This window comes from Rhinopithecus roxellana, chromosome 5 (genome assembly GCF_007565055.1).
Source record: "Rhinopithecus roxellana isolate Shanxi Qingling chromosome 5, ASM756505v1, whole genome shotgun sequence".
Classification (NCBI taxonomy): domain Eukaryota; kingdom Metazoa; phylum Chordata; class Mammalia; order Primates; family Cercopithecidae; genus Rhinopithecus; species Rhinopithecus roxellana.
Genome location: NC_044553.1, coordinates 148,396,189 through 148,422,067, shown reverse-complemented (window position 1 = coordinate 148,422,067; position 25,879 = coordinate 148,396,189). Strand labels below are relative to the sequence as shown.

Here is a 25,879-nt window from a genome sequence, read left to right as displayed (position 1 = left end):
TTTTTAACCTCTGCAACAGCAAGGAGTATAGTAGATAACTATAAATGAATTGTGTCCAGCCGAGTCAGCCGACATGATGAGAGTTGGGAAGGATTAAGAACTGGTGTGCATGGAAGGAGGGATGAAGCTTTAAAGTCCAGAATAAGGTATTAGAACTTTGTGCTGTTTAACACCGAGGAACCTTTTAAGCTTTATGAGCAGGAGATTTATATAATAAAAAAGTAACAATTCCTGCCTGGGTTTGACAGAAGTAAGATTTTATTGGTTCAGATTTGTCTATTCTACTGTAACTGTTTTTTGTTTATTTGTTTTTGTTGTTGTTTTGTTTTGTTTTTTGAAATGGAGTTTCACTCTTGTTGCCCAGGCTGGAGTGCAGTGGCGCAGTCTTGGCTCACTGCAACCTCTGCCTCCCAGGTTTAAACCTGGAGGTGAACATGTGATTCTCCTGCCTCAGCCTTCCGAGTAGCTGGGATTACAGATGCGGCACTACCACGCCTGGCTAATTTTTGTATTTTTAGTAGAGACGAGGTTTCACCATGTTGGCCAGGCTGGTCTTTAACTCCTGACCTCAGGTGGTCTGCCTGCCTCGGACTCCCAAAGTGCTGGGATTACAGACATGAGCCATCACACCTGGCCTCTGACTGTTTTTACTCATTTTCCCCCCAATTATATAGTAAAACTTGATTTCTTCCATTAAGGTAGATTATTTTCTCTTTATTTCCCTACGCTTCTGTAGTAAACTGGAAGAAAATACTGTCCTCTGAATTCATTTATCATAGGTGACAACTCACTATTTTTGAAGTCACTTTCACCTACCATCCTTTCAGTCTTTCTGTGTGAACACATTATATCCTTCCCCCACCTCTTCACCGTCATGGCCCCTAAAAGTCATAATCTGAATTTTGTGTCTCAGACTAGAGAAGGCTTGCGTTATCCCTTTTGAAAGACTGCTTCATCCTTTTAAACCCTAATTTTTAAGCGTTTTTTAACTCCTAGAAAAATCAATATGTGGCACAATGAACATGAACTCTTCCTTTCTACTAAATCTAGGACCAGGCTTACAGTCCAAATAACTTGCCATTTTTATTGTTTTCTCCTTCACTCTCCCCAGGTTTATTGCAGTTTCTAATTTGAGCTCACTATGATAGCCAGATGCTGGACTCCTTCATTTGCAACAGGATTTCTCTGTGTGCACTGACCCTGAAGCTTGGAACTGTGAACCACAAAAAGCTATATGTAATGAAACTTTCAAGTTAAAAATTCCTGTAGTTTTGTTAGACTTTTTGAATATATCTTCCCCTGTGGTGAAAGATGATTGCCCTCCTACGAAACTGCTTAAAAACAAACAAGTAGAAAAAAATAACCTTTCTAGTCTCTCTCTGACATATATATCATATATATCGTGATATATCATATATAGTGATATATATCGTGATATATATCATATATATCGTGATATATCATATATCATATATATCATATATATCGTGATATGTATGTCAGAGAGAGACTAGAAAGGTTATTTTTTTCTACTTGTTTGTTTTTAAGCAGTTTCGTAGGAGGGTAATCATCTTTCACCACAGGGGAAGATATATTCAAAAAGTCTAACAAAACTACATGAATTTTTTACTTGAAAGTTCCATTATGTATAGTTTTTTGTATATATATATGTGTGTGTGTGTATATATATATCACATTTATTAAGTAGTTTGGAAACTAAAAAATATGTACATGTCGGCCGGGCACAGTGGTTCATGCCTGTAATCCCAGCACTTTGTGAGACTGAGGCGGACAGATCATGAGGTCAGGAGTTCGAGACCAGCCTGGCCAATATGGTGAAACCCCATCTCTACTAAAAATACAAAAATTAGCCAGGTGTGGTGGCACGCACCTTTAATCCCATCTACTTGGGAGGCTGAGGCAGTAGAATCACTTGAACACAGGCGGCGGAGGTTGCAGTGAGTTGAGATTGTGCCATTGCACTCCAACCTGGCAACAGAGTGAGACTGTCTCAAATAGATATATATGTATATATGTGTGTATATATGTGTGTGTATATATATGTGTGTGTATATATATTTTATAGAACATGAAGAGAGTCCATTTTGCCAAGGATTGTTTATAAAATGGAAGGAGATGTCTTCCAGTTGCACAAAAACATGCATGGACTTGCAGAGTTAGGAAGGATTTGTAAAGATCATTGGTCCCTCACTCCTGTAATCCCAGCATTTTGGGAGGCTGAGGTGGGCGGATCACAGGGTCATGAGATCGAGATCATCCTGGCTAACACGGTGAAACCCCATCTCTACTAAAAATACAAAAAATTAGCCAGGCGTGGTGGTGGGTACCTGTAGTCCCAGCTACTCAGGACGCTGAGGCAGGAGAATGGCGTGAACCTGGGAGGCAGAGCTTGCAGGTAGCTGAGATTGGGCCACTGCACTCCAGCCTGGGTGACAGAGGGAAACTCCGTTTAAAAAAAAAAAAAAAAAAATCAATGGTCCAGTGGTCTTTAAACCATGATCCTCAATCCTAGATTCTTTGGGGACACATTCAAAAGACACTGCTGGATAGGGAAGAATGGGAAGCCCACCCACTTCAAACCAAGTAGTTCTGCCTTCATCTCCTCTACAGTTGAGACTTTCCATTTTCATATAAAGAAAAACCTTTCCTACAGCTAAAAAAAAAAAAAAAATAGTTTGCTAACTATTGATAGAGTCCAATGACCCAGGCAATTTCTGAATACCTTCTGCAGACATATTAACAATAAACATAGATAAACACATAGACCTGTGTGGTTCCTAACATTGTGATGCTAATTTGTAACCACAGTAAAGTATGTTTAAGTAACTGTTAGTAGTGAAATGGTGTACACAAAAGACTTAACATTGTATATGAAATTAGAATTTTCTGAACATATTCTTCCTCTGGAGGCGGGGTGGGAGGGGACACAGGTAATACATTTCTTATTGGGTATGAAATCTGATGTCAGTAGCATTACTGAAAGCCTTTGTGAAGTGGTAATTTTAGGTTTGAATGTTGTGACAGCAGGTGGAGCTAGTAGTAGGAACTCTATTTCTAGGCTATTTAGAGAGCTAGGTGTATACAGCTTACGTTAATGTGTTTTCATTGTAGAGCTTCAGGAATAGCATGTTATTATGTATTGGCTTTGGAAAGGGATCATATTACTACAACATGAGAGCCGAGCTGAACAAAAAATTCCTCTGTGGTTTTTAGAGAAGGGGCTTGTATTTGGATAAATGTTGCCTTGGAAGACTAAGACAATTAAGGGCATAGAAGGGAGGGGAAATGTTCACACAATATATGCTTGATGAGTTTAACCCCTAGAATATGGACTTTAAGAAATAAAGTATATGATTGTGTGGGAAAATAGTGTGAAAGAAATTGATTACACATATGGAGTAATTGGTGTTATTGGATGGCTTTTCCTTTTAAGTGGTAATAGGGCATACAATTTAAATCCACATACATTTTCTCCTAGTAAAAGCTAAAGAACATTTGTTTTTATCCTACAAAATTGTGAAATAAAGACCTGAATACTTCATAGCTCCAAATACTCATGAGTTATCTGAATAAGTAATATAAAAGATATCACCACTCAGGTCCTTTTTTTTCCTTGTGAATTACACAGTAAACTATGGAATTGTGCTTTTTTCCCTTGATCACTTCTCTAAGTCAAATGCAATGATAAGAGCAAATATTATGAATGTAGTTGTCTCTGAATTTTGTTTGGTTTTTACTATGTCGTATGTTTTAAGAAATGGGAGTTTCCAAAGTGACAGTTTATTTTGCTGGCTATGTGAATAGAAAGAGACCTACTTTTTGGCATTCATTTACAGAGTTATAAGATCATTTAAAACATGGGTTTTTTTGTTTTTTGTTTTTTTCCTGTTTTGAGACAGAGTCTTGCTCTGTCATCCAAGCTGGAGTGCAGTGGCATGATTGCGGCTTGCCGCAACCTCCAACTCCTGGGTTCAGGCTATTCTTATGCCTCAGCGCCACCCCCCCCCCCCCCCCCGAGTAGCTGGGATTACAGGTGCATGCCGCCACACCTGGCTAATTTTTGTATTTTTAGTAGAGACAGGTTTTGCCATGTTGGCCAGGCTGGTCTCAAACTCCTGACCTCAGGTGATTTGCCTGCCTCAGCCTCCCAAATTACTGGGATTACAGGTGTGAGCCACCGCACCTGGCTAATTTTTGTATTTTTAGTAGAGACAGATTTGCCTGTGTTGGCCATGCTGGTCTGGAACTCCTGACTTCAACCTCTCTGCCCATCTTTGCCTCCCAAAGTGTTGGGATTATAGGCTGTGAGCCACCACACCTGGTCTAAAACACACATTTTTAAGCCTAGCACGGTGGCATATGCCTTTAGTTCTAGCTACTGGGGAGACTGAGGTGGAGGATAACTTGAGGCTAGGATTTTGAGGCTGCAGTGTGCTGTGGCCATGCCTGTGACTAGCCTCTGCACTCCAGCCTGGGCAACAGAGCGAGACCTTGTCTCTAGGAAAAAAAAAAAAAAAAAAAACCCACACACATTTTAATGCTTTTTGCTAAAACTCTAAACAACATCTTCTTGTTTATTATTCATTGAATGTTACTTACTCAGCAAACATGTAATGAATGCCTACTGTCTGCTAGGCATTATGTTAAATGTGGGATAAAATTTTGAACACTATACACTGCTTTCCCTCAGCAGGTCTCAGGCAGACATGTGGCCAAATAATTACCATAGATCCTAATCACTTCTATGATTGCATGATGAACAGAGCACTGTGGGGTCACAGAAAGAGGACTCAGCTGAGAGAAATCAGAGACACATTCAAATAGGAGATGATGCCTGGGTTGCATCTGGAAGGAGATGTAAACGTTCCCTAGGAGAAACAAGGAGAAAGTGCATTATTCCAGGCAGTGTGTTTTATACATGCAAAGGTGAGGAGTGTGAAAGGGCCTCTTGGCTTGGGGAAGCACCAGGAAGTTGACTAGGAAGTCTTGAGAGGTAGACTGGGGTACATTTCTGAAGGGTCTCCAAAGACATGCCATTATCAGTAAATACATTATTCAAGAATTTCAGCTACTCTAGGTGCTACTTAATTGACTAGCTTTTGGTGTTCTTGAAGCTAAAGTTATGGATATGACCTGATGGGCACATGGCATGGCTAGACTTCAGTTTTAACCTCAGCTAGCAATCTGGCATATGTTCTGTGTCACAAGAGTGATTAGATAAGAATGGAGCTGCATCAATATGTATCCCCACAACTACAGAAAAAAATGCTGCATATGCTAATTTGCTACAGTACGTACGATTGAGCACCTGCCAGGCACTCTGGTATGTGAGGGAGATATGCCCTGTTGCCTAGAAGACAGCCAGTCACCTGAACTTCTCCTCTTGGTTGTCTCCAGAGCACTGAACACTTCACACAGCTGAATGGCAACTCCTCATCTCACCCCAATTTTGCTCTTCTCCCAGACTTTCTCCTCTCTTTAAGTAGCTCTTCAAGCCAGAATCTTTTTTTTTTTTTTTTTTTTGAGACGGAGTCTTGCTCTGCCGCCCAGGCTGGAGTGCAGTGGCCAGCTCTCAGCTCACTGCAAGCTCCGCCTCCCGGGTTCACGCCATTCTCCTGTCTCAGCCTCCCCAGTAGCTGGGACTACAGGCGCCCGCCTCGTCGCCCGGCTAGTTTTTTGTATTTTTTAGTAGAGACGGGGTTTCACCGTATTAGCCAGGATGGTCTCGATCTCCTGACCTCGTGATCCGCCCGTCTCGGCCTCCCAAAGTGCTGGGATTACAGGCTTGAGCCACCGCGCCCGGCCTCAAGCCAGAATCTATGGGATATTCTTGACGTCTCCTTCTTTCTCACCCACCACATCTAGTTCTTCATCAAGCTATGTTATTTAGATTCTAAAATATATCTGGAAACTTTCCACTCCTCTCATCCCCACTGCCAGCAACCCTGGCAACCACATGTCTTGCCAGTAGGCTCCTAACTGGTCTCTCTTTCTACATTTTTGGTCCCCCACCTCAGTCCCTTTATCAAGATAATAGCCAGAAAGATATTTCAAAACTCACATCATGTAACTTCCCAATTCAAACCTTCTGTTGACTTCCTATTGCAGCTTAAATAAAACCCAAATTATTTACTGTGGTCCACAAGAGTCTGTGACTTCTGGCCCTGCTGCTCTCCCCAACCTCATCTTGTATCACTTCTCTCTGGCTCACTTTGTTCTAACCACAGCCTGTTTTCATTTTCCCACCTTGCCACCCGACGACCTCGGCACAGGCTGTTCCTACTGCCAGCAATGCTCTTCTTCCCAATACTAGGCCATTGGTATTGTCTCATGGTTTAGGTCTTGGCTTAAATATCTCCTCCCTGAAGGGATCTCTCCTTCACCAGAGTCTAGTCTACATGAGGATTCCTGTGAATCTTTTTCACAACCTCCTGTCTTTCCCCTCATTGCCCATGCCACAGTTTGCATTGAGGTGTGTGTTTGCAGTTAAACCTGTGTAATTGACTGCCTTCCCCACCAGATCAGTAGCTCCCTTGGGACTGGAATCACGTATATTCTCTTTTTCCCTCAATTTCCAAAGCTTAATACAGTGCCTGGCCCACAGTAGGTCCTAAAATGTTATAAAGGAATCACTGAAGAACAGAAAGACATTTTTTTTTCAGTTTTAAATCTTTAAATATAAATAAAGATGTAGGAAATTAAGAAAATCATTTCTACATTTTTTTAAATGATTGGAACTATTTTACAAAAGGTATACAGCTTAGTATTACCTCACTAAAAGAAAAAATGTGCATGTGGTTATTGTATGATTAGAGGCTATTTTTAAAACAGAGTGATAATGTTATTTTATGGAAATTTTGAGTTATAAAAATGAACCGCTCTTTTTATATACGTAGAGCTCAGTTCACTAAAATGTTTAAATTCTTGGCTTCGCTCTTTAAACCTACTACAAAGATCACATTAGAATTCATTTTAATAGACATTGTAAGCACAGTATCCAATCTCATTTTATCATGCTGGGCTCTTTTATTATGAGAGTCGCAGGAAGCTGAGCCTGAGGCTGCTCCACACGTTGTGGGGTGTATCCAGCCAGGGCTGGGGATGGTGCCAGCTCTATTGTTTATGTAATATTCTCTCCACGTTTATCTGTGGTGTGCAATTGGTATTGACTTTTAAGAAACTACTTCTCTGACCCGATCTCCCAGTTGGAAAAAAACCTGCCATAGTGACATCTGGCTAGGAAAAAAGGGATCAAAGAAGCATAAGGAAAGAAAAATTATGAGACCTTGTTTAATAAGTAGTTTGCTGCCTATTAGATCTGTTGCAGGGAAGACTGTTACACTTTTTTCAAGGTCACCATTTCTTTACCCCTGGAAAAAGCTCAGTGAACCCTAAAAGTGTCTTGCATTTTCACTATTGATTTCCTAGTGTTGGGTCTGTTAAATGTTAGCATTTAGCAAAATGCCTTTTTAGGTCTTCAGGAAACTTTACAGATCTTGAGTAAATACTGTTCACCACAATTAAGATAAAATTGGATTATTTGTGATATTTATTACTGTTCATTTCTGTTTAATTTTTTCTTAAAGAGAAAGACAGTAACCTTTGACAAATTATTCTTTCCCCAACTTTCAGGTATATTACTCGAGGGGTTTTTAAATATTGTCAGGAAAAAGAAGGAAGCTCAACGATATCGGAATGAAGTAAGACACATCTTCACAGCCTTTGACACATACTGTAAGTGTCTCTAACGTGTTTTGATGTAAAAAAAAAAATTGCTATGAAGGGATTGCGAATAGGATTATATACCCAGTAAATCAAATATATAATATACTTGGAAGATTATATTACTGTATTCGTTAGATGTTACCTTAGGTATTGGTGCACATTTTTTTCTCCATCGTGATTTTAAATTCTTGACATTTACCACGGATGAAGTGGTATTTACAGTTATATGGTTGTATTAATATATTGTACCTTGATTGTCATGGGGACCGCAAAAGAACTGGCCATGGGGGATACAGGCCATGAGCCACCTATGGAGGTGTGGGAGACTGTGTGACTTCTTCATCAACTCTTGCTCTGACCTACATATGATTGATGGAATTGTTTTCCCACATAGGGTGTGGCTGAGAGGGGTGGGTGGCTGTAGACCCCCTAGGCCTCACAGATCATACACAGAGTGAAAAGACTCATGGCGTCTAGGTTCAATGTCTTGACTGCTTTTATGGTTTCCTTCTAAATATTAATATTTCATGATTCTAATACCAAGCAAAGGAAAAGACATGAATTTTGAAGACTGCCTTGTTTTGGCAACTCACAAAGACTCAAAGTCTAACACCACTGTTATAGTGCATGTCTCCATATAGTGCTATCCTGGGGACTGAGAGAATCGGCAAAATGATAGGGCCAGAAGTGACCTTCAAGAACAGCTGGGACTGCACTGAAGGAAAGTATTATTAGAATCTCAAATTATTCCGATGAGACAATCTCAGATTACCTTATATGTGAAACCAACCATAAACTACTGCTTTTCTCCTAGTAATATGTTAAAATAAGTTTTTCACAAATGTTGTGGCTGAAGTAACAGTTGATAGGTCTTATCAAAGTAAGTGATTATTTTTTATTGTTTTCAAATAGATCGTGGATTTTTAACTTTGGAAGATTTCAAAAAAGCATTTAGGCAGGTGGCTCCCAAGTTACCGGAAAGGACTGTTCTTGAAGTATTCAGGTAAGGCATCAAAATCCTTCTGTACACCATCCTCTTTTGATTTACCATGTGCTTTTACATGTTTTTGATTTTATGGAAAGCACTTATTTATTGTGATTTTTCAGTCAGGAACATTTTTCTCTTGCAGCATAGTGTCATGAACCAGGAGGGAAATCTATAGTTAACTATGAGTCCTTCCACACCCCTGACAGTGGACTGTAAAGTCGGGGGAGCGCTTGCACACCAGACAGGTGCATACAAGCACTTATGAGTAGGGGCAGGAGAGGAATAGGAAGAAAGAATAACTTCTTCAGATACTTACGTGTGACCCGAGGGAAAATGAAGCTTTAGTAATATTTAGCATGGACGCTGGTGTCCTCACATGATCTGTATTTTAGACAAACACAGGTTACATGTGGTTCTTGAGTTGTCTGGAGAGAACAGTTAGAGTTGCCTGATGGTAGCCCCCTCATTCCCTTGCTTTCAAAGCCACTGACACATGTTGCTGTTCACACATACCTGATAAAGTGGATTTAAAGATTATATTATGTGGTTCTTATGAACGAATCCTGACAAAATGGACAAGTGGCTTAAAAGCAGTTTCTGTTGGGAAATTGCAGATTGAAGGTAACATTAATAGTGCAAACACATGCTGATGTGAGAACACAGCAGAGCTGTCTCTTCTTTGACTCCCAGCATGAGCTCTTCATCAACCCTGTTAACAGGTGTATTCATTAGCGTTCAGCACACCAGTGAGAGCCAGAAAACCCAAAAGAACGGAAACTCAAAAAATACAGAAATTCATTTCTCTGTCATATAAACATGGGCAAACCAGGGATGAATGTTGACCACACAGTCGGGAAGGATCCAGATTGCCCCTTTTCTTGTTGCTCTGGCTGTATCAACACCTGGCTTCTCCCTCTTGCTTCAAGATGGTTGCTTAAGTTTCAGCAGTCAAATCTGAATTCCAGCTGGTTAGGAGAAAAAGAAAGCAGAAGGTATGCACTCCTTTTCAGGATATATATTTTTTCCACTTACAACCCAGTGACCAAAACTTAGTTCCAAGGTCATGCACAGCTGCAAGGGGGAAGCGTTTTGGAAAATATAGTATTTGCTCTGGGCAATGATGTGCCCACGAATAGAGGTTTTGATACCAAGGAAGAGGGAGAGAGAATGGATAATGGGGGACATCTCGCAGATGTTCCCATTTGGGATAAAAGTAACTTAATGAAATACGACCAGAGCCAGCCCTTCTCAATAGAAATTATTAAATAAGTTATTTGAATGAAGATTTGCAGTCATTAACAGTGACATATATGAAATTCATTTGCTGTATCGTTGACAAGCAAGCTACTGAGCAAGCTATTGAAGAAGAGCAAAGAAGTTAAAGCCAGATGCATACAAAATGCTCATAGGAAAATATTACTTAGTTGATTTTGTAAAAGCAAATCCTTTAAAATGTAGCATCTTTGTATTTTGTGATGAGATAGGTAATGAATATCAGTATACTTCTACCATACAAAAGTTGTTTTTAACAAAGGAACTAAAAATTGATACTCATTTTCTTTTTACAAAAAGACAAGTTGTCCACGTTTGATGAACTTTATGTGTTAAATGGTTTTAGTAGATACTACCTTATATAGATTTTTGAAAAATATATTTATTTATTTATTTTTATTTATTTATTTATTTATTTTTTTTTTTTTTGAGATGGAGTCTCACTCTGTCGTCCGGGCTGGAGTTCAGTGGCCGGATCTCAGCTCACTGCAAGCTCTGCCTCCCGGGTTCATGCCATTCTCCTGCCTCAGCCTCCCGAGTAGCTGGGACTGCAGGCGCCCGCCACCTCGCCCGGCTAGTTTTTTGTATTTTTTAGTAGAGACGGGGTTTCACAGTGTTAGCCAAGATGGTCTCGATCTCCTGACCTTGTGATCCGCCCATCTCGGCCTCCCAAAGTGCTGGGATTACAGGCTTGAGCCACTGTGCCCGGCCCCTGAAAAATATATTTAAATATAGCCATTCAGGCAATGTTTTAACGATGAATGAGAAAATAACACCTTCTTAGAAGAAAAGCTATGCTATAGGGAGGACATTTTTGAAATAGATGTTTGAAAATGTTACTTTATTTTAAAAGAAAATGTATGTCACCTATTAGAATTCATATCTGCACGTTTGGTATGTTTAAAATGGAATGTCCTGGCCAGGCATGGTGGCTCACACCTGTAATCCCTGCACTTCGGGAGGCCGAGATGGGTGGATCACCTGAGGTCAGGAATTCGAGACCAGCCTGGCCAACATGGCGAATGAAACCCCATCTCTACTAAAAAGACAAAAATTAGCTGGGTATGGTAGCATGTGCTGTAGTCCCAGGTACTCGGGAAGCTGAGGCAGGAGAATCACTTGAACCTGGGATGTGGAGGTTGCAGTGAGCTGAGATCACACCACTGCACTCCAGCCTGGGTGACAGAGTGCGACTCCATCTCAAAAAAAAAAAAAAATCTACAAAGTTGGTGGTTTTAGCACACAATTATTAAAAACAGAAATTTGGCCTGGTGTGGTGGTTCAATCCTAGCACTTTAGGAGGCCAAAGCAGGAGGATTGCTTGAGGCCAAGAGTTCAAGACCAGCCTGGGCAACATAGACCCTGTCTCTACACAAAATGCAAAAATTAGCCAGGTATGTTGGCATATACCTGTAGTCCTAGCTACTAGCTACTTGGGAGGCTGAGATGGGAGGATCTCTTGAGCCCAGAAGTTTGAGGCTGCAGTGAGCCGTGGTTGCACCACTACACCCCAGCCTGGGCAACAGAGCAAGACCCTATCTCTTAAAAAAAAAAATGTGTATATCTATATATACGCATTTGTATGTCCATCTTTTCATGGGTTAGAGTATATCTTGAAAATGTATTAAAGCTATTGAATTATATATAATTATATATATTGAATTATATATGTAATATATAATTATGATTGGAATTATATCTATTAATGTATATAATTGTATATATGTAATATATAATTAATTATAGATATTTAAGTATATATGTAATATATAATTATTTAATTATATATGTAATCTATAACATAATTATTTAATTGCATTTAATATATATGCAATATGTAATTATATAACTAATATAATTGTATATAATTCATTATATATAATTATATATAAATATATAATTACATATCAATAATTGTATATATGATGATATATGATTAACATATATAAACATATACTTATATATATAATTCAATAGCAAGATATCAGGAAAGATGGACATTTACTAGCTGAATTTTAGTTGGCATTAACAACAAAATAATAATTTAAGAAAAAACAAATTTTCAAATTCCTAAACCTTTACATTATCAGAGGATGGAATCAGTGGCATGATGACCTTTTCCCATTTAGATCTATGTATTTTCATGGGTTACCTGTACTATCCATTAAAACCAAGTATCAACACAAATTGAATTTTAAATTGCTCACTTACAAAAGATTAAGCCAAGATTTTCAGAAATAATAAAGTATATTAATATACATTGTTCTAGTTAAGTATTATTAATAATTTCTAGTGACATCAGAAAGTTATTTGCCATTAATGAATAAAATATTTTTATCTTTAATTCTTTAGAAATTTCTATACTTTAACCATGTACATAGTATATTAATATAATAACACATGTGCTCCTCTATAAATAAGTATATTCATGTTGTGGAATATATGCCCACAAATTTTGTACTTTCTAGGGTTGTGAGACCAAAACAGTTTGGAAACTGCAACATACAGCCAAAGAAGATACTTTGTTGATTGAATATGGGCTTTTTAAACTCTCAATTGTATTTTTATAATATCACAATCCCAAAATTAGACTAAATAATGAATAACACGATCGGGCACGTTGGCTCGTGCCTGTAATCCCAGCACTTTGGGAGGCCGAGGCGGGCAGATCACCTGAGGTCAGGAGTTCGAGACCAGCCTGGCCAACATGGTGAAACTCCATCTGTACTAAAAAGTACAAGAATTAGCCGGGTGTGGTGGTGGGCATCTGTAATCCCAGCTACTCAGGAGGCTGAGGCAGTAGAATCGCTTGAACCCAGGAGGTGGAGGTTGCAGTGAGCCGAGGTCGCGTCACTGCACTTCAGCCTGGGCAACAAGGGCGAGACTCCATCTCAAAAAAAAAAAAAAAAGAATAACACATATTAAAGGAAGTTGTGAACTCAAAAAATATTTCCTGTTTGTGTAAATTGAAGTAGGCCAAAGAAATAGAGATATCTAACATATCACACATATCCTTATTTCAGTCATGCAAACAATTTTCAATAATAAAAAACAGCTGCTGAGGCTGTTAGCGATGCAAAATTATTTAATGTTTCCAAGGTTAGACGTTCACTTTTTGAGATGCTTGAGTAGCTTTTCACTTAATTAACCAGCATGTATGGGTTTCATTACCCAGGTCCACAATTCACTACACAGGTCCAGAAAAAAAGCTGATCTCTGAAAAGCACTAGAAGAAGGCAGCTAGAAAGGGAGAATTCTAATCAGGCCAGGGTCCTCTGTGGCTTGAATGACTAAAGAAGCTTTTATAGTCTTCAATTCAGTGACTGCCAGATTCTTCCCAAGGAAATATCTAGAGATCAAGAGTAGGCTCTTTCGAAAGTACTTGCCCGCATTACACTTTAATTTTACAAACCAAAGAACAGCAGTTCAACCCACCAAACAACAAAAACAATCCAAAGAAAGAGACTTGGACATAGGCATCAAAGAATCATTTCACTTTATAATTTAATAGAAACACTGGTGCATCATTGATTAATTCGGAAAGTGAGAACTAAATGTTAACATAATTTTGTAAGGTTTGTGAATTGTTGCCTAGGTATTCTGGTGATGTTTACTTTAGTGATTTAATCATTAATGAAAGCAACGTGGTTTTTTAGAAAACATATTATTAGGGTTCATAACATTCACATTTTGTTGTGCAATCATAATCTCCTGTTTTGATTTAGTCGTAGCTCTACAGTTGAATGAATTCAAAGCTCGTCTCCAGGCCTTTTGCTGTGGTTTCTGCTTAACTGAAGTTTATCCTCAAGTAGGGGTCATAGGAATTATATTCCCCACTGTCTTTCATGTTCAGAAATGCTTATCTGGGTCACTGTATTTGAATAAAAATACATAATGGATTGAATGCTAACATTTTTGAGTCACATTCTTTTTCTTTGAAAACATTGGTTATGCTTATATTGGAAGTCCTTTTAAGTTTTTTTGCTAGTTTTTATTTTATTGCTTGCTTTGCTCTTAGTATATTACCATGTCTCTTAGTGTATTTTCAACAATATCTATTCTCCTTCATACTGCATCCAATTTGGCATTTTTCTTTTTCTGTTTTGGTTTTACTTTTCTCCTACATTTCTTTCTTGAGCTGTGTCTGCTGATGTCTCATATCCTTTTGTTGTTTTGCTGTATCTTGTTATTTTGTAGTATCTCCCCTATCAATGTTCAGCTCTTGTTTTATAGAGGCGTTTGTTTTATTAGGGGAAACAGTGATTTTTCAGATTTTATTTTTAAATGAGTGCTTGGGGGAAGCTAATTATAACTTTTTCCACATAAATTAATGAAAACAAGTTTTCTACCAAGAGAAGAGTTGTGAGGAACAAGTTACTTTCATAAACCAAGGGATATCTCATATAAAAAATTCAAAATTGGTACTCATTTGTTATGTCTAAAGATATCATAAAATCTTTAATACTTGGATTTCAAAATTTGAGACTTTTTTCAGTGTTTGAAACTTAAAACTTTCGGGTTGGGTGCAGTGGCTCATGCCTATAATCCAACACTTTGGGAGGCCGAGACGGGCAGATCACTTGAGACCAGCCTGGCCAACATTGTGAAAGCCTGTCTCTACTAAAAAATAAAATAAAATTAGCCCAGCATGGTGGTGCACACCTGTAATCCCAGCTACTCAGGAGGCTGAGGCCCAAGAATTGCTTGAACTTTGGAGGCAGAGGTTGCAATGAGTCGAGATCATGCCACTGTAGTCCAGCCTGGGCGATGGAGCAAGACTCTGTCTCAAAAAAAACTCGTCTTTACTGAAAATACAAAAGTTGCTGCCAACACACATTCATACTCGCCATCCTGTAAGCATGTGCAAGAGGACAATGAGAAAAGGGAATCTCTGACAATATAATTTTGAAACGAAACCACTGAAATAAAAACTAAAGCATTTCCATTGCAGAGAAGACACAAAATTTCATGAAATAAAAATTGGGACCTCAAGAAGTCTACTTCTTTGGTCATGCCACTCACACAGAAGGTATAGCTGATGACTGTTATCTATGTATGGCTACAAAGAATGAAATATGATTCCTAGGTGTTTTTTTGGATTTTTCTATACCCGGAAGCAGGCAGATACTCAAAGACCAATAGTCATAGTCACTAAATTAGGTGTTCATTTTAATAACTGTGATCTTATTGAAGCTGCATGATTATATACAGAATCATTCTGAAGCACAAAGTAATGACTGGGAAATCTTCTCTTGTTAGAGATGGACCAGGAAAATGATACTCAACAAGTCGGCTGCTGGCAGAAAGGAATTATAGGAAGCTAAAAACTATAGTGAGAAATAACATTTCAAACATTTCAAAAGAGATGCAAATGACTTGAAAAAATAAATGCTCTCTGAAATCACTTTCCTTTAGGCCCTCAGCTCTCTAAGACTCTTTCAATCAGCATAACAGAAGAGCCTATTAGTTTGTTTTACCCAAGGTGGTGACAGTCCTTACCTCTATAATGGCTGTGATATAACATCTATATAATTTTTCTGCCAAGAGAATATCCATCACTCCCTTTTACAATTGCATTCCTAAGCCCCAGCCCCCACAAATACTCTGATTTTGAAAATATCTTATTCAACAAGCAATGATATTCTTATTTTCACCCAATTTCTAATATTCAAAAAAGGAGAGTTAGATGTCCTATATCCTTTGACCTTCCCTTGTGTAATGTGAAGAAAGGGATTCTTACACCAAAAATATCAGGATACAGCTTTAAATGTCTCTGGTCATGATGGGAGCATTTGGAATCCGCCTATGCACTCGGGATCTTGGATGCTGGGTCAGGGCATGGACCTTATGCACATTCACATTTCATCCCATGACTGGGAAGCAAAAGCAGCTTCCCAGAGCTTTTTGCCAACTGACAGGTGGTGGGAATATACAAATAGCAGTGCTTACAATGAGATGGAGAAGGTTCCTAGGCATGGAGAAGTAAACATATCTATGCAGAGAAAAATGCCAGCCAGAAATACCACAGGGTGTTGATGGTGGGCAAAGTCAAGAAAGAATATTAAGCCAGCTTCCTGATGACAGCCGAAGCTAAATCATGAACCGAAAATGCCTCCAAAATAAAGCAAAAAGAGACCACCAGAGATTAATTCATGAAAATCACACGTAGACAGAGAAAAATGGAAAGCAAAGCCACATGTGGCTATGAAGCTCCTGACTGCATTTTAAAGTACTCTTTCCTAGTTTATGAGAAATAAATTAAACCACAAAGAAAATAGAATTTTACTGTCACTGGGTATTTGGAATAAGTGGCAATGGACCAATGATTATTTATTAACTGCAATGCATAAAGCAACATGCCAAGGACAGTGGGGATTACAGATATAAGTCCATAAAGTCAAAGAACTTGTACTAACTTATGGGGATAATCATAAACACAGTGTTTTCATTTATCAAGTAAGTGAATGAAAAAATACATAACAGTAAATACTATCAACGTTTAGGCAAAGACGACCATACAATGTAGAGAAAGAAAGGCTTTATTGAGGAGGACCTTTAAAGATGGTTTAAATCTGGACAGGTAAGAGTAGGGAAAGGCACTGCTAGGCAAGCAAAACAGAATGAAGTATAAATGCACATCACATAATCAAAAGAACAAGTACCACACCAAGGGAAACACAGGAATTTGGGACTGATGAAAGATGAGTTTGGAAAGGGGACCAGATGTTGGAAAGCCAGGTTAAAGAGTTTACCCCTTACAGTCACTGAAGATTTCTGAACATTGAAAACAAGAGATAGTGCTACAAAATTTCCCACAAGTTTTATTAGTGTTAAAGAGGAAAGACATTTCTTACTTAACTTCTAATTGCTCAAAACAGCCTCTTATCTAACATTAATTCTATAGTACAAACAGTACTGTAGTACAAACAGCTCTTATATCTCTTGATCTTCTGCCATTTTTGGTGGGTAGAAATTCTGACTAATAATGAAACATCATCTTTGATATAGTACACGAATACACAAATTGTGACTACCAGCTCTAAGAGGAAAGCAAAGTCATGGTTTTTTTTGAGACGAAGTCTTGCTCTGTCACCCAGGCTGGAGTGCGATGCCACAGTCTAGGCTCACTGCAACCTCCGACTCCCGGGTTCGAGCAATTCTCCTGCCTCAGCCTCCCAGGTAGCTGGGACTACAGGCACGTGCGACCACACCCAGCTTTTCAAGCTGACCTCAGAATTTCCTCTCTGAGGGACTTCTAGGCACTTTCACATGTGAAATATTGAATAAAACTGTACTTTAAAAATTCAGCTATAGAAATGATTATATTCTAGTCATTTTAAGAAAATACCAATTTTTCGCAGGGTTCTTAATTGGTTTTGATTGTCTTTTTTACCAGTATGAACTTTAGAAATGGAGGAATTGAAACTCAAAAACTGGACCAGGAAGCAAGTAGAGAAGATGACTTTGTTACATAGATTTTCAAATAGATTATGTTATTTTGGTTTCTTCAGTTAAGCTAACTTATGAAGGATATATTATTAGATTGGAAGGGATATTTAGTCTCTTCACATTTAGGAAGCTCAGATTTTGAAGTCTTCTCTTATGTTAAACCCATCCGGATACAAATTCTATTCATCCTTCAAGGCCCAGCTGTTAAGATACTTCTTATCTCGAAAGCTGGCCCTACCCTGCCACCTTTTGGAAAGACACCTTTCCAAAAAGGAAATTGTCTTCACCTTCTGCTTTAAACTCCTAATCTTTTATAAATATCTTTCTTCTTCGTGCTTTTTCATAGTTATTTGTACCCATGTGTTATTTCCAGTGTCAGAATGGGAGCTAAACGTGAGAAGGCATAGTAGGGTATTCATGATCACACTCCCCACGCTCCTAGCACAGTTTTGTAGGTCTTCAATAGATGACTTCATCTTATGTAAATGATTGGCTTATTTCATTTTAAAAAAAACAGGCTTTTTATTACTGTTATTTATTTTACTCTTTGAATACCACACTGGCACCATGTTAAGGTCAGGAGTCCAGTCAAACCCCAGGATGAGTTCTAGGCCCAGCTCTGCCTCTGACCCATTTTTCCACAAATCAGTGAACCTCTCTGGACTGCACTCTCATCTGAGAAAAAAGGGTGTTGTGTTATAGGATCTGGCAGGCTTCTCCAACTCTGAAATTCACTGGTGGCGTCATCTATCATGGAGAATAGCATGGCCGTCTCCTTTATTTTCTCTGCGTACCACAGATATTATTCAGAATCCACCACAGCATGAATATAGATGTGGTCTGTCAGTGTGACAAAGACTGTTCTCAAGAGGAAATTACTGGGTTTGACAGCCACCCAACCCTGGGTTTAGTTTTTGGGATGTCACTATAGAAAGTGTTGTGGCCGATGTATCCAATTCCTCATCTACATATATGGCTGAATATGCCGTTCTTGCTGTAATAGCATGAGGGCTATTTTTCTTTTAATTCAGCTGTCACATAGGAAACTGCTGCCATGGTTTCTTTCTATGACCAAATGTTGCTAACCCTTTCAGTCATCCTTGAAGTTATTAATAGCCACACATCATGAATGTATTCATGCCATTTCCTTTATAGAAAAAGGAATCAATTTCTCATGTTTTTCTTTTGTAGTAGATAGCTAACTTCTAGGTGGAATTTTTGATAAGAGAAATCTGTATTTAATAAAATACATATTTTATGAGATGCTTAACATTGTTTTGAAATGCCATGACAAAGTAGGCCAGGAATTAAGAATTACATCAAAGTTTTGATTGTCCACCTTATATATAGACTAAAATCAAGACCAAAGATTTCCAGTACTACATTTTTATCGATGACAGCAACCTATGAGTTTGCTGCCTTATGTCTGGCCATCTTGTCCGCCTACCTCCTACCCCATCATTCTCCATCAGGCTACCTTGAATAGATGCATCCTTGACATTCAAAGAGTTCTCTAAAGACCAGTGGCATCAGCATCAGGGAGCTTATTTGCAATGCCTAATCTTAGGACCCACTCCAAAGGTACTGAGTCAGACATATTTAATATTCCTAGGTGATTCATATGCACATTAAAGTTTTAAAATCATTGGCCTACCCTACTTAAATTTTGGATAATTCGAGTAAATTATCATTTCTATTTATGTTACTTCCTAACTTCAATAGCTTTTTATTCCCTACCAGATAATGTCTAGATTCCTTAGCCTGACATACAAGGCCCCTATAGACAGAAACAGCTGTGCCTTTTTTGCATGTCCCCCAGTATTTCATCCTACTCCGTCACTCTGGTCTTCTTGCCATATACTGTCTCATTTCTCTCCTAGCATTTTTGTTCATGGCAGGTTCACTGGTCTCTTTCCTCTTCTCTCACTTCCCCATCCACATATCTGAACGGTATCCATTCCTTAGCTGAACATTCTTCTATGTAGTCTTTCTTTCTTTTTTTTTTTTTGGACAGTCTCACTTTGTCACCTAGACTGGAGTTCAGTGGCGTGATCTCGGCTCATTGCAACCTCTGCTTCCCAGGTTCAAGTGATTCTTCTGCCTCAGCCTTCCAAGTAGCTGGGATTACAGGTGCCCGCCACTATGCCCAGCTAATTTTTGTATTTATAGTAGAGATGGGGTTTCACCATGTTGACCAGGCTGGTCTCAACCCCTGGCCTCAAGTGATCCACCTGCCTCAGACTCCCAGAGTGCTGGGATCCCAGGCATGAGCCACTGCACCCGGCCCTATGTAGCCTTTCTTTATCACTCCAGCCCACAAAATATCTTTCCTCTTCTGTAGAACTCCTATAACACTTGACATATTGACATATCTAATAGTAGCAACCACAACACCACTGGCAACTAGTATTTACTGAGTGTTTTCCATGTGCCAGGCACTGTGCTGAACAAATCCTCACATGAACCACTTGGGTTGGGCTCTGTCTGCCCCCATTTTACACATGAAGAAAAAGCTCAGAGTGGTCTAAGAACTTGCTCAAGGCCACCACCTGGTGGCTGATGGAACCAAGGTTCAAACCCAAGGAGGCTGCCTTTCCAGCTTGTGCTCTTAATCACTGTTATATTCCTTTCTCATGTCTTTCAACAGTGTAAAGACCCTGAAGGTAGGAAGCATGCTTTTGTATCCCTCCATTGCCTAGCATAAACGCCAGGAAGCAAGGCCTATTTACTCTACCCTAAGAGCATTCTTGATGCACTGGCTGCATGGTTATATGGCTTTTCCCTGTTCCTACGAAGTGGTTTGGTTTGGATTGTTATACTTGAGATTTCATTTGAAAAAATATGCGAAAGGAAACTGATGCAATATTTTATCCATCAAGCTGTAGAAGGCATTCCAGTTCAGATTGCTCTGATAGGAACCCGTGTGTTATGCATCTTGCCTATGGAATTATATCACAAGACCAAAGTATTTGCCAAATAAATTATAAAAGCCAAGTATATTGAAAATTGCTGAATGGAGTTTTATCATAATTTTAACTGGAGTGGGAGTGCTAAACGAAATTCATGGCTTTCTCTTCATAAGGCAGGGTTATACTTTGATTCACTTGGAAGACTCTTTAATCAGTTACTGTGAGTTTAGCATTGTGTTTTATAAATTCCAGCTGGGCCACATTATCTGTTCTTCCCTCCTTGGTCGCAACCTGCTGCTGGAGAAAATCAGGGCAAAGCAGTGATTAAATCCACTACAGACTTACTGTGAAGCCTCGTAGTTCCTGCACTCGCTCTTACCTCTGCCTGTCTTAGCCCTTGAAGCTACTGATGATGGCTCCTTTGGTAGACTCTGGCTCACCCATTTCCTAAGCCAGCCCCAGGAAAGGCAGAACAAGTACTAATACTAATACCCTTTACTTTCTCCCCTACTCTCCCTGTTTATCACTTACTTCTACCTGCCTCCCACTCATGGAGTTTTTAGAATCTTAACCCAGGACTGGTTACTGGTGGCTAGACATGGATCCTGGACTCTTGTCATTATTCCCAATCCCCCTCCTTTCTCCCAGTGCCATGTCCTCCACATGCCACACCTCTAGTCTCTTTAGCTGCCATTAAGCCCAAGAATCAATGTTGACACCACTTTTTCCTCCTTTAGGCCTCTGTCCAAGGCCCCCGCCCTTTGTTCTGACCCATACTGCAGGGCCTGCACTGTTAAGTGGGCTCACGTGCTTGGACCTGCTCTTGGCCGATCTGAGATCTGAAGCTTACTTATCACTTGCCTTCTTTCTTTCTTTCTTTTTTTTTTTTTTTTTTTTTTTGAGATGGAGTCTTGCTCTGTCCCCCGGGCTGGAGTACAGTGGCCCTATCTCAGCTCACTGCAAGCTCCGCCTCCCGGGTTTACGCCATTCTCCTGCCTCAGCCTCCGGAGTAGCTGGGACTACAGGTGCCCGCCATCTCGCCCGGCTAGTTTTTTGTATTTTTAGTAGAGACGGGGTTTCACCGTGTTAGCCAGGATGGTCTCGATCTCCTGACCTTGTGATCAGCCCGTCTCAGCCTCCCAAAGTGCTGGGATTACAGGCTTGAGCCACCGCGCCCGGCGCCTTCTTTCTTTAATGTGTCTGCCTCCCCATCATACATTCCACAGTGAATTAGTTTCTCTCTCTCTGTCTCTCTCTCTCTCTCTCATCAAGTGTGATGTCTGAGAAATCTCTCAACTCTGCCATCCACCTTCCTGGATCCTCTTGCTTAGATCCCCTGGTGCCGGCCTTGATCCCAGAATGGGACCATGTCACAGTTCAGGCAGAAACTGATCTCTACTTGACCAAAGTGTTTGGGCTACCAGAATCTGTGTTCTGTACTCAGTTCCCCCACCCTGGTCCTGTGTCATTCCAGAATGCCTTCCATTTCATGCAGAGATCTGGTATGCCTGTCACTCAGGTCATGCAATACCCCTACTGCGATCCAGGAGAAGTGTAACTCAGCTGGCTTCAGTTCCCTGTTACAGGGATGGCAAGTAGTTGACATGCCTGCCACTGACCCCTCCTGTACCTGTGGCTGCCCTCTTCTGCAGAACTCAGAGTTCTTCTCAGTACAATACCCCAAGCCAGCTCATTAGAGTTGCCATATGAGATCACATCTCTTGCTCTCTGTAAGGATGTATTCTCTGTCGTGGTTGTACCAAACCTTTCCCACTACGGTGCTTTGCAGGTGATCTTGCCTTTTTCTTCATGGAGAGGATCATGGCCTCTTCCTGGGTTTACTACCTTCTCGTCACCTCTTAAGTTTTTTGAATTCCTTTAATTTCCTTTCTTTCTTTCTTTTTTTTTTTTTTTTTTTGAGATGGAGTCTCGCTCTGTCACACAGGCTGGAATGTAATGGTGCGATGTCGGCTCACTGCAACCTCCACTTCCCAGGTTCAAGCGATTCCCCTGCCTCAGCCCCCCAAGTAGCTGGGATTACAGGCTACCATGGCCGGCTAATTTTTGTATTTTTGGTAGAGATGGGATTTCACCATGTTGGTCAGGCTGGTCTGGAACGCCTAACCTCAGGTGATCTACCCGCCTTGGCCTCCCAAAGTGCTGGGATTACGGGCGTGAGCCAACACGTCCGGCCTTCCTTTAATCTTATTTCTAAGGAAAAGGGGTTTCTTCTTTTTTTTTTTTCCTAATTCCTCTCTTTTGTTCTGGTCTTATCTCTTCCCTTTTTTTTGATCTAAGGCATTTCTCCGTCAGCCATTCCCACTTCTGTTTATAATGCCTATCCCTGCTTGAAGATATATTCATATCCATCCAAGAAAGCTGCTGTCTCCAAATAAGTGCCTCAGTTGCCCCCTGTCCTTTTGCTCAGGGTTCATTGTTGCCAGCTTCTCGCAGCATTCACACCCCGCCTGGAGAGCCAGTCCTTGATTCTCGCTCTTCCCCAGCTTTCATTGCACTGTATCGTCCACTGCAGTGACAGTGCTTCCTATTCATTGATCACCGACTACGTGTTATCTTCCTTAGTCCTTACAGTGACTCACCATATCAACAGCATTTCTGTCCATTTTACAGATAAAGCTGAGAGTCCTTTATTGCTAAATTCAAACCAAACTGAACTAATTCACAATTATTATTATTTTTTTGGTCAAAGAAGTCACAGAACCAAGCCCCTAGGGCAATCAGAATTTTTTATTTGATTATAATCATGTTGCTGGTACTTGTTAATGGTCAAGTGTTTTCGTAACCTCAAAATGTTATTTTCTTGTTTAGGAATGCCACTGCCTAGTAATGATAATGATGGAGTAGACTGAATTTACAGGTAGAATGAAATGTCTGCACTCCCATGTTAACTGCAGCGTTATTCACAATAGCCGAGATATGGAAACGACCGAAGTGCCCTCCATTGGATCAATGGATAAGGAAATTGTGGTATGTGTGTACAGCAGAATATTAGTCAGCCTTAAAAAAGAAGGAAATCCTGCCATTTGTGACAGCATGGAGTCATCTGGGACCTTGTGCTAAGTGAACGAAGCCAGACACAGAAAGACAAATATTGCGCGTGATATTCTTATATGTGAAATCTAAAATGGTCAAACTTAGAGAAAAAGAGTGAAATGGTAGTTGCCGGGGGCTGGGGAGTGGGGAAGATGGGGAGATGTCGGTCAGAGGATACAAACTTTTAGTTATAAGGTGAATGAATTCTAGTGATCTAATGTACAGCATGGTAACTATAGTTAATGTGTTGTGTACTTCAGATTTGCCAAGGGAGCAGATCTTGAGTGTTTTCAACACACATACACACACACACACACACACACACACACACACACACACACACACACACAAAGCATATCAGGTGATGGATATGCTAATTGGCTTGACTGTGAGTCATTACACAAAGTATACTTTTATCGAAACGTCATCTTGTATACCTTAAATATGCACAATTTTTTGTTAGTCATACCTCAAAAAATGTCTACACAGACTTAGTGAGACTCATGACATAAGTCATATTAAAGGATATATTTAGAAACAAAAATAAATAAAAGTTTAAAAATGCTTTTCTTAACCCAAGTCTTATTGTTAGGATTCCTGATAATCCAGTCATGACTTCAGTTAGAAATCCTTGCCATGGTATATCGAGACTCTCGTCCAAGGAGAGGAAGGAGCAGGAGGGTCTCACTCTTGTTCTCTCCTTGTAAAAATTTAACTGTGTTTGCAGGAGAGAGTATTTGACAAATACATGAACAAATGAATGAATGAAGTGGGCAAAGAAATAGAATTAATCTGATCAAAGTTTACAAGTTCAAATTATGTGTTAAATTGGATAGAGCAGCTGCTGGCCCTTACTTTTTTCTGGGCCTATTTCAAATGGTCTTCTTTAATAGACTTTCAATTGCAGATTTAGACTTGGAGGCTTTAACACATATGAATTGAGTACACATTTGTATAGCAATTTAAACTGCTATTATCACAAAATTGTCATGGTAGTTTTAAGCTCTGTCAGATGGCTTTTAACCAAACCCTGCCATCAGAGTCAAATTTGATTCTTTGGATGGTTCTTTCTTTTTTCTCTCTCTCTTTTACATAGTCTATTAAAGAAGTTTCTTCAATGACCAGTTTTGTCATAAAGTTGGTGCGGTTTATTCTGTGGGTTACAAATTTATTATCAGAAGTGGCTAGATATACTTCTCGTAGACAACTTGTATCCACAAATTGTTTTTTTTTCTTTTTTTTTTTTTTTTCCTGAGCCATTCTCCCTAGAAAATACATTGTTTTGGGGGGAAAAATTAGACTATCCTTCAGGGATATTTATTTTCATGATTCATTGTGCAGAGATCAGAGTTGTGCCCTAAGGGCTTGGCTTTGCTCTCTTTATACTGGTATCCATTGCTAGGTGTGGCTCAATTAAACAGGAAGGATGGCTAGATAGCATATATATTCACAGGTCAGGTGGCAGCATCCGTCTTTGAGACATGAATCTTGGTGGGAAAAGTTCAGTTTTTTAACAAACGTGAAATTACCTCCTCAATCATTTTTATATCAAACATTTAAATTAATGTCTGATATAAACACTGGAGGCTAGCATAGTATTTGATACCATTTAGTTTGCTCTCTCTTTTAGTTTCTGATTTTCATTGTAGTTCTCAGTGTTTGCTTTTTCAGTGTGAGTTTATGGCAGAATAAATCAAATTAACTTTGGTGGGTAGATTGAGTTTTCTCTGGTGACCTTTACTAACCAAAACATACTTTCTTCTCAGGTGAAAAAGCCAGAGTGGATTACTATTTATTTGTCTGACAAAGAAATGCATTTCTAATTTTATTTAGTGACTGAAATAAGTTGCTTCACCATAAATTAAATGTGAAATAAATGTATGATCATCTCAATGAACCAGATTGAGAGCTAAGCACCTTTGCAGTAGACCTCTTTCGCCAGTTGGTGGTGCCAAAAACTCTGCTAAGAAACTGATTGAAAGAACAGGTTAACCAGGAGCCTTTCTTAATAAGCATTATTTTCGTAGTTTTTGAAAAATTTGTACTGAAAACATATACCCAAATTATCGCATTTTCTAAGGTTAGGAAGCAAAGCTAACCCCTCTGGTGACCAGCAGAATACATTTCTATAATGATATATAGCTTCTGTAATGATGTCGTTGGCCTATGTTAATATTCACATATTGGAAATGGTGAAGTTGTATAACATCTGACTCCACCCTGGAAGTAGCCTTTAGTGTGCTTGCCTGGAGAGTGGAGGAGCAAACAATAATGTGTACAGAGAAGGAGAGTGATGTCCCTGGCTATATTTATTGTCGAATTTAGGTCTTTAAAAATATTGACTTGTGTTATTATTGCTAATATTTTTATTTTATTTTATTTTATTTTTTACCATTAATGTATTCCTGGGACAGCAGGAACATTGCTTTTTTTTTTTTTTTTTTTTTTTTTTTTTGGTTAG

The 25,879-nt window shown here is 39.3% G+C and overlaps 1 protein-coding gene across 10 annotated transcripts in view; it reads left to right on the top strand.

Moving 5' to 3' along the window:
- The window catches only part of EFCAB11 (EF-hand calcium binding domain 11), a 172,815-nt gene that overhangs the window by 16,504 nt on the left and 130,432 nt on the right, over window positions 1–25,879 (top strand). For 6 of the 10 annotated variants that reach the window (XM_030930902.1, XM_010357212.2, XM_010357213.2 and 3 more), the window contains exons 4-5: window positions 7,654–7,755; window positions 8,659–8,749. In XM_030930902.1, coding sequence (XP_030786762.1) covers window positions 7,654–7,755; window positions 8,659–8,749 — 193 coding nt within the window. Of the gene's footprint in view, window positions 1–7,653; window positions 7,756–8,658; window positions 8,750–9,660; window positions 9,727–13,731; window positions 13,869–23,193; window positions 23,480–25,879 lie in introns of those variants that run through there. The other 4 variants (XM_030930901.1, XR_004057362.1, XM_030930906.1 and 1 more) reach the window with 4 other exon arrangements.